The 10,229-nt window shown below is 39.0% G+C and overlaps 1 protein-coding gene across 3 annotated transcripts in view; it reads right to left on the bottom strand.

Annotated features, from left to right (window-relative positions):
• Window positions 1-4,214: 4,214 nt before the first annotated feature.
• ATP10B (ATPase phospholipid transporting 10B (putative)) overlaps window positions 4,215-10,229 on the bottom strand; it is a 58,159-nt gene continuing 52,144 nt past the window's right edge. For all 3 annotated transcript variants that reach the window (XM_040573651.1, XM_040573650.1, XM_040573652.1), the window contains 2 exons: window positions 9,677-9,864; window positions 4,215-6,726 (listed from right to left, as the gene is read on the bottom strand). In XM_040573651.1, coding sequence (XP_040429585.1) covers window positions 6,219-6,726; window positions 9,677-9,864 — 696 coding nt within the window. In that variant the 3' untranslated portion in view covers window positions 4,215-6,218. The remainder of the gene's footprint in view (window positions 6,727-9,676; window positions 9,865-10,229) is intronic.

Here is a 10,229-nt window from a genome sequence, read left to right as displayed (position 1 = left end):
GTCATTAGGATGCACTCCTAATTTGGTACTTAGGAGTCCATCACCTGCTCTGTCCCATGTACGCAATAGGAAAACGACGAATGTGCTCTCCTCTTCAGATGTTCATTTAGACCATGACATTGCTGGGCATAGGCTGCCTAAACATTGTGAAAGAGGAACCATTCAGATCAAGCACATATAGATGTTTATTTTTCCTGGTAAAAGTCCTTACAATTAAAGTATTAACAAAAAAAAGATGGGCTCTAATAAAACCGCAGTTGAATCCAGCTGATTTTAAGTGAGCTCTATTGACCTGTTTGCAGCCTGCTGATTTGCATTTGTGCTTTTTTGAATAAAACTAATAAATGTACAGGAGTTTCCAAGCTGGTCTGTTTGAGGTTAAACAGAATGATAATATAATATGGAGCAATACCAGCATAAAAAAGGAAGGCACCAGCTGTGTTTGTATTCACCTTCCAATGTATTGGCTACTATTTTTATTTATTTTATTTTATTTTATTTTATTTATTTTATTTTATTTTATTTATTTCAGTGTTCTGGAATAACAACTTGTTTCCATTTGAGTTTCTGTGGATGTTGACAGGTGCTGCACAGGCAAGGGTAGAACTCAGATAGGCATAGCCCATCAAGAAGGAGCTGCCTCTAGGGTGCTCTCAGAGGGCAGAATTCATGGCTACGTCGCGACTTGAATTACTACACCATGTCGGTTGACACAAGTCCCACCATGACAGACTGTGGCCTGGTGGTTTCACCCTTCCCCCAGTAAATTTTTTTGAAATATGAATGACAAGGCAGACTCAGCACATAGAGATAAAGGGAGTGGATGAATGCAAGTGTTGTACAAACTCAAGGATGGTGATATACACTAGCAACTAATGGGAACGTGAGCTGAGCATGAGCTCATCACGAGCACCAAAGCTATGTTTAATTTGTTTGACAGGACTCACAACAGGGCATAAGGAAAGGCACAAAAGAAGCAGCCATGTATTCTTGGTGTGGACTCGGACTCACCATCAGCTGGCCAGAGGACCAACAACCCAGCCATCAGCAGGGATGCCCCTGGTACTAACTGCCAGGAAGATTAGATTCAGCTTGAGCGTGGTGAAAACATTCTGGGGAAAACTCTTACCAGAGGGCTGGCTGGCTCACAGGAAATAGGAGTGAGCGATAATCCATGCACCCGAGTTATTAAGATCTTAGACTCATTGAGGCCTTTAAGAATCAATTGTAAGGTCTTAAAGAGTCAATCGATTGCAACTACTGATCCAACTGCAGTAGAGAAGAATAGAACAGTCCTTTTATCTTTGCTTTCCAACTATACATTTTTTCCTTTTTCTTCCCTGTTTTTACTTAATTTATGTTTAAGAGTGATTACTTAATTAGTCCTGGAATCTAAAAGAAATCTCGGATGCCCCCCCCACACCACTGGTGTGTCACAGATGTCCACCATCACACGCAAAGAATGATGCCCTTGAAGACTGAAGTATCTGGTACAGCCCATATGTATAGCAGCTATTAAACCAATGCATTCAACTTCAGAGTCCAGCTTTGCTTTCCAGTTAGCTTCAAACTCTTGTAACTCCCCTGTAGGGACTGCATGCAAAGAGAACAAGATCTGAACAGCTGAAAGCATAACTGAGGTCTCTGATTCAAGTTTCTTGTCAGGGTTATCTGAAGCAGTTGAAGAGATTGTTTGTGTTTGCTGTGCTGCCCTCATGATGAAAGCAATAAACTGCAGCAGTGAAATAGCACCCAGGGCTGGCAGCAATGGGGTGTTAAATTGCTGCTCCCAAATCCCGTAGAGATCTCAGACTTAGCTTTGTGGAGTTGAACCGATGGCAACAACAAAAAAACAGCAAATAACTTGGTTTCTGTGAAGTCAACTGCAAAACTCAGCTTCAGTGGAGCCAAAACTTGATCTTTTAGTTACAGTGATGACCATTTACAAAGCTCTGCTCACCTGTTTAAGTACAGAATAACCACACAAGTTCTTTGGGCACTAATGTGGAAAGAAACCTACAAAGTATGCCTGCAGGTGGGAGTTTATTTCAGTAGCTGCACTGGGGAAGGTGGATAACCATCATCTTCAATGCCTTCAGACAGCAGACAGCTGCCTCTCTGGTGTTTTTTGGAAAAATAACTATTCAGACTCCGTATTCAGTCTCAGTCTTGTTTATGTAGCTGGGAATTATCAGGTGTTACATTATAAGAACCAGGCAGCAAGTTCTGTTCACAGTTGTCTCATGTCCTGATAATTGCAGCAAGTTCCAATCACTGGCAATGTCAAAAGTACTTTACAGATCCTCAGTGTTATTTGGTCAGCTCTCTAAATCCCACCCTCTGTGATCATTATCTTCAAGCGTCTCTTGTTTCTGCACTTACGTTTTTATTCATCAGCACTACTCACAAGTACCTAATCATGCCATGTCCCGCTTGCAATCACCTTATGCCTAAAGCGAATAGCTCAGTACTTGCACGCCACCTCAAACTGCAATCAAATGAATTTAAACAGTGTAGCATCAGCCAACAAAGTGGCAAAATATACATAATTCATCCTTGGGAAAAGTGGTATTTTTTTTTTTGTGCTGCAGCATTGTGCACATCTATCTCTACAGAGTGTTAAAGGCGCTTTTTTTTTTTTTTTTGAGATATATAAGAGAACAAAATGGATCCATCCCTCTACTTCACCTGATTAATTCTGGATTTTAGACTGAAGTTATTGCTGATATCAAATGGATATTGGTTGTAACTGTCAAGGACCACATATCCACCTTGCTATGCTAAAATAGACATGAACGAAGTGTAGAGATAGGTGTGCATTTCTTATGCCTTGTATTAAAACAAACAGCTCACCTCTGTTGAGAACACGATGGATGACTCTACATTGACCATTGTAAGCAGCCTGGGATTGCATGTTACTCCACCTCTATAAGAGATGTCACCTTCACCTTCAGTTTGTCACATAGGTATAGCTCTGTATAGCTCAAAGCACTGTTGCTTATTCAGCATCGTTATTATGATGTGATAGACCAAAATAAAAAAGTATGCACTGATTTCACAAAATACATTGATTTTAGTATTTTATAGTCCAAGCATATGAAACATTGAATATCACCAGAACATGTATTAAAATGCGAGACACCTGTTCTATTGTAAAGCATTCACCTTAAAACTAATGAAACGTATCTTGACAGTAATACTAAATGCATCTGAAATAAAAAGCTATCTTGAAATAGATATTTAAACCAGTTAGGTCTAAATAACCCATTTAGTAAACACACTTCCCCTCTTGCAAACAAATACATTGGAGGGCTTGTTTTCTCACTGTAGGCTTGCATTAATTGAAAAAAATATATAGTGTTTTATATCTAGATGCCACTCCCAAAAGGGATTGATAGTATCAGCTAATTTATCTCATGATCAAAGGGATGTGCCTGTTCACTGTCTTCCTAACACATGACAGTTCATGATCACTGCTTACCCAAAAGCATAGGAGAGATCACACTATTTAGCAGTGAATACAGGTCTTGGACTACGGCAGTACCTGCTTCAGAGGAGGACTGGTGGCATTGTCACCCAGCAGGAGATGTATTAGGCGAGAGCTTTACAAAGTTGCAGAACCAGATGGGATGCAGAGGCCAGGTCTTCCCTGATGCTGCCTTTGCTTCTGGTTGTTTCAGCTTTCTCCCTCCTTGGGGATCAGGGATGTGTTTCCTCTATGTTGCAAACTCTGCAGGTGAATGAATCTATTGGACCATTTTGTTATCATCTACCACACAACAGAAGTAACAGGCTGTACATCCATCTGTAAAACTATTTGAGGCATCTATTCAAATTTTGCTCCTTTCCATCTTTTGCCTGAAGTAACTATTTTTGCTTATAGCCTAGAAGCTACTTAGAGATGGACTGTCTTCCACTTTGTTCATCACTTGAAGCAGCACAGACTCCATTGCTTAGGGCTTTCAGGGACTGTTCTGATGGAGATCATAAGCAATCCTTCCTTCCTTCCTTCCCTTTCTTTCTAAAGGGGAAACCCCCTCAATTATACACTATTTCTGAATGTAAGACCAGCTGTCTAGGTAAAATGCATGGTAGAATAATTTTGCGGAAGCAGTGTTAAGAAAACATGAGATTAATTCTCAGCTTTGATTTCAGGAACCTCTACAGGTCTTCCAGATGTGATTAAACATAACCTGTCTGTCCATGGCCCCTTTCCATATATGCTCAGTCCTCTTGCTTTTTGATAAACACCCCTACAGCATGGCCTAGTAGATAGAGGAGTTGTCATTGAAACATTATCTTGCCACTCCTGGGTGACAAGAGGAAGACTACTCCTCTGCTTCTGTTTTAGTGTAAGTCTCACTCCCAACAACACACCAAGTCAGACCATGTTACATTTTATTATGATAAAAAACCTTCACATTTTGTAATAAAATATATAATAAGAAACAGGCATCTTTAATTTCAGATGAAACGGACCATTTTATGTAAAAGCATGGCTGCGAATCATAAAGACTTGGTCTTAAGTCATGTCACCCAAGGTTCATTACCAGCTAGTGAGCAAACATTTGAGCAATCTCACACCCCATTAACAATAATCTCAGCTATGCCTAATTCCCTTCATTTGTAAATCATGCAAAAATCTCTTTCTAAATTGCATTACAGCTGACAATTAATACTTTATCAATTACAGTTCTATGTGTGCTCTTGCTCTGGCTACCAGAAATCCCAGTGGTGGATATGCTACTCGGTCTTGCCTGAGTTGCTTTAAAGTAACATCTTGAGGACTCTAGTTACGGTATTGAAGCATACAGAAGGTAAATTAGTATTTGCTAAATAGGATATTAAACAAACTTCACACATTGTGATAGGTGGCAAATAGCTAAAATAACATACATATAAAAAGCTAAACACATACTTAAATCAGAACCAGTGGTAGACTCACAAAAGTACAGATGGCTTGAGTTTAAAACATGGTTAAGATTTTACCCCACATTGTGAAGAAAAACTTGGGATATGATCATAGTAGTCAACATTTCTATAAGAAATACTAAAGTCACCTTTAATAATTGCATTGCAATAGGTAGTGGTAAGGGTGACATTTTATGGTTTTGTTTTTTTTTCTCCTTGCACCTTGTTGCCCTGAGATAATGAAAAGGATGAACATGTTATGCATATTTTGGTCATTCTACACCATGTACTTACTGCAATGTGATTAATGAACCTTCATTAACTGCTTGTTAAAATATCTGTCATTGGGATCTTCATCAACTACTGACTGTAACTCATTGTGGGGAAGAGCATATTTATACTTGATTGAATGCAGCAACACGTTCTAGATAATGTAGGGAATGAAATGAAGAAACCGATTTCCAGATGAAAAAGCAAGGAAAATTTTAGAATTCTGGAACATAAATACTCAAATCAGACTTGTTGTATCTGTCTGCTTTTGAAGTTGAAGAATTAGACTCCACTTATCCTTAAGTTATCCTGTCAGTTCTTGTAGTTCTGTATTTGCATTCTATTTCATAAACTGCTTTCTCGTTTTCTTAAAAGTATCAGGTCAGAACACTGCCTTCATAAAAACACAGAGTTTAGTGTGCAGGGAAAGCAAACTATAGACGTGATATTGTTTGATATTGTTATGTGAATAAAGTCTGCATATTAAAAAATGGAACATTCTGTAGTCTCTTTCAGATGCTGTGATTCTGCAACTACCTGTAGCACCAGGAGACTTTTTTTTCTTGGCAAGACTGTAATTTTTAAATTAGCAAATATCATTTCAATACTTGGCTTAATGTTGAATGGATTCTCTTTCTATTACCTCAATAGCAGAACAACATTGAAACATTACTAGTGCAATTATTCACTATTACTGTGAAAGAAAAATACTCCTGGATGAAAGAAAGTAATCGTGGATCTCTCGGCAACTGTGTGAAGCTTTTGTATCTTTTCTCTAATGACACAAAACCAGGAAGATCAAAAAGTCATTGAATGACAAACCCCAACGATATATGCACTTAGGAGAAGCTGCATATTAGACATCCTATTGCACTACTCCAGCAGGTTTGTAAATCCACATGCCTCTCTCCTTTTGTAGTGAGCATCATGATTAAGTATAAATGGATTTTTTGTTTTCCCTATGCTATCTTTCTCCACATGGGCTGCACAGCAGAGATACCATATCCAGAAAATGAATCCCATTTCTGAATGCTTTTTCAGAGTGTCACTGCACTCACAGAGCGTCGATGGCTTCCATGATTAAAGTTTTCACCTTTATCTTTAGTTGGTTTGCCACTGTCCTGTCCAGGAGATGTTACCCTACTGGGTACTAGGGGGCAATGACCAGTGAAAGGTCCTGCTGAAGATTCTGTAGCAATGTATTCTTCCTCTGCCCACCTATTAAAGAAATAGTAGCCTTCTTCAGGTGTCCATTTCTTGAGAGGATTCACTTCAGAGGTGGAAAGTCCCTGGCTTTCTGTGTCCCTATGAGATACAGTTGCTGCTGCTGGATGTAAAAATGGTGACAAACATAAGTGGCTGATGTTTTGGTCGAGATCATCATTAGGTGCTGGTGATGCTACAGGTGCATCAGAAGTTGTTTGTTTTCTTGACCTCAGTTTCTGGATTTCAAGATCCTGTTGCTCTTTAGGAAGCTTATCTAGCTGCTGAGCTTTCAGTATCAGAGATGTTCCAAAGGTTCCTCGCAGAGTGAAAATAAAGAACCTAATGAAAGAGGAAGAGAATGGACTGTCTTAGCAGTGGGTTCCTCCCATAATCTGCATCATATGACACAAATCCTGTTGCTAATTTTCAGTACTCTAAAGGCATCTGATAGACACCTTATGCCTTGTAGGTGAAAGTTGGCTCCTGGATGTTAATGCAACATGTAACAACACACTTACCTTGACGTGTATTGAGTCAACTACAAGTAAATAAATGCTAAATGAATGTTAATAGAACCATTTGATTGCTGATCAGCGCAGGAAAGATACATAGAAGCTCACTGAGAGGTTCTGTATTTGTGGAGATTGAGATTATACTGCCGGAACAGACTAAAGAAGGGACCTTAATTTGATAGAAAACACACACACAAAAAAGAATTAAAAACATCATCTTTGCTCAGGAAGCATTAAAAAAATATGTCCAACTTGCCAATGCAGGACAGAGAACTTATATAACTATATATAGTGTGCAGTGAGCGACTACAAACCTTCGCTCCATGTCATGTCCGTCTTATCTGAAAAGCAAAGCCTTTTTCAGGCACCATTTCTAATAGGGTTTGACCTTTACACACATGGCCTTTCTAAATATTTAAAGCAAACATGAAATTTGTTTTAATTTCTCTCTGAAATTGCATTAATAAAGGTGTCATCTTCACTTCTTGCTGCTAAATATATGCATAAATAAGCATGACAACATTAAAAACACTAACAAGCTAGACTGAACACAGAATGGGCTTTTAAAGGAATGGACTTCTCAGGTCTACCTGTGTAAACAGGAGTGGAAAAACATGTATTTACTGTGCCCATGCTCAGGCTGGTCGAACCCAGGACTGGGAGCTGTGCTGTTGCTAGTTACAGCTGAGCAGCAGAGCACAACTACCGAGAACCCAAGGCCATCCACAGAGAAAGGAAGGAGAACTTCCCATAAACTTCCATCTTCCATCTCATAAACTGCTCTTGCTTGCTCCCACCCTTCCCTCAGCCTTGCAATGGGAGACTCAGCAACCTGTTGGGACTCTGGGCATTCCTGGTAGACCACAGTCTGCTTCCACAGATGGAGAAATATATCTGGTTTGTACGCTGAAATCCTCCAAGAGGCACAGTGCTTGCCAGTGAATGATGATGAATTTCATATCCCTCTGCATCTTCTCAGACTTACGTATTTCAGTGCCTAATGCTGTGCAGTCTGTGTCCCACTACCTAGTTCAGTGGCAATGTTCAGATGCAGACGCACACTGCAAAGTGCTGCCAGACAGTGCTTCAGGACAAGCATGCATGTAGGCAGGGTGCAGGCAAACCACATGGAGCACCTGCAGTATCTCAGAAATGTCAGCTAGTGCAGGAGGCAATCGTAAAAGGAAGAACTGAGGACAGCAAGGATTTTAACAAAACCTCTTAGAAAGAAACCAGAATCTCAAGGCTCCAACTGCTTTCTAAGGGAAATGAGGAACAGGGAGTGTGGTGAGATGAACTAGCTGAAACCCAATTTTAAGTGCAGGACTATATTTAACAAAGGGTGGTTTCACCATTGCTATCATACGTTGACACAACCAGAAACTGTCAGCCAGACATAGTAGCAGAAACTGAAGGCTGGGTATTCTTTGAACTAAGGGCTCAGCAGAAAATAATCTGAGTTACCTACATGATGGAACAGCATTTCTCCAACTTTGAAGGTATCAAGATACAAATCTGTAAGCTCACTATCCTGCTGAGGCACCAACAATCTTCACCTTGCTGAATTCCCAAAATGGAATTATGAATTCTTAACCACATATTTGATGCAGCCCTGAGTAGAAAACTCAGGGTCAAAAATGACACTGTGAATGTGGGCTGAAAGGAAGAAAAAAATCACATGGGAAAAAAAATATCTGGAAGAACAATGCTCTGCCTAGAAGACATGAGACCTCACTGAACCATGTGTTGTTTATCCTGACCTGAAGTTACATAATCTAACATGAAATCACAAAGAAATCTCAACTCAACTGGGGCAATAAAAATAATTTGAAGAGAAATATTAGTTGGTCTTGAAAAAAATACTTTTTAGACAAAGCTAAGGCTCAAATTATAATACTTAAAAGCATTTACAAAATCAGATGATGAAAATATTCTCCTGATTCTTCCAATGTCAGCGTGCTGCACTACTTCATGACAATTAGGATGAGAATGAGACTAGCAAGTTAGTCAAACAGAATCATTTATTTGTCTAAGCAAAAATAAAATTTTAAAATTTTAAATTAAGTTTTAAATTTAAATTTTAAAATTGGTGCAAGTCAGACAAAGCATACCTGCTTAAAGAATGAATGAGGTATTAAGCACCGAACTAGTAAGGCTACTACATACATATATACGAACAGGATCATGTTTTTCAAACCAAATTTTCTCAGGAAACTAACAGAACAATTATCTCTCCCCCAAATATCATTTAGTCTCAATTAAAGTTATCATTAACATACCTGATTTGGCACAAAGAGTAAAACTAGGACTCCGGATGTAGAAAAGTATTTGATATAGAGGTATTCTTAAAGTTGGCTTAATAATACACTATAATGTACTGAAGAAATGGAATATATTTTGTAACTTTTAAATCACACAGGCGTATTTCAAAGACTAGCTTTCTAGTTTTGATCTGCTCTACTACATTGTGTTTTTCATAGTGAACATTTACGTAAAGGATTTGCAGCAGTAAACTTTGAAACACCCCAGAAAGAGTTTTTTCTGATTGGAAAACAAAGGCAGTATATGTATAGAGACTTATCTAAGGTTATATGACCAAATAAACTAATGATTCATGAACAGGAAAACTGAACCCAGGCTTCTGACTTCCAGCCTGATTTCTGCACAACATACGTGCCTGACAAATCTCATATCTAGATACATCATTATTGTTATTTCCCTCAAACACCTACAAATTCCCCAAACGAAAACTGAGGAAAACAGTGCTTTGCACAAACCTTGGCAAGAGTGCGATGACTGGGGTAACAAGACAGAGTAAGTAGAAGGTGGGTTCTGAAAGCTGTTTCTCCATGATCCAGTAGGGGTTGGTGGGAGGGTTGCAGACCACGCAGGCAGCATTGTAGATCAGAGAGAAGACGAAGTAAATCACCACACTCCCAATCATCGTGATCCAGTGGAACAGTGTCTGTAAGCACCAAGAGTACAAAATGACCGTAATGCATCTGAGGCCCTGACTCTGCGTGCAAGACAGAAGGACAGAAAGAATAACTAGAAAGGAGGTATCCAATGGATCCGTGTTACTGAAGAGGACAGCTGGAGAAAAACCTGGAAATTAACTTACAAACCAACAGTGACAGTGAACACAGTTCTTGAAGTAATATGTTCTGCTCATATACTGAAGTATATAAGAGTTGTGTACTGTCCAGTCCAAAGCCACAGTAGAAGCAAATTTTGTTTCTGTGCTCATTAAGCTATTACCCTGAGGCTAATAATAAATTCTAACATATTGTGAAATCTCACTGCAATTAAGGTAAATGATTCTGAAAGAAA

Source organism: Cygnus olor, chromosome 14, assembly GCF_009769625.2.
Source record: "Cygnus olor isolate bCygOlo1 chromosome 14, bCygOlo1.pri.v2, whole genome shotgun sequence".
Classification (NCBI taxonomy): domain Eukaryota; kingdom Metazoa; phylum Chordata; class Aves; order Anseriformes; family Anatidae; genus Cygnus; species Cygnus olor.
Note: the sequence above shows the minus strand (reverse complement) of the source record. Positions and strands in the feature narration are given on the sequence as shown.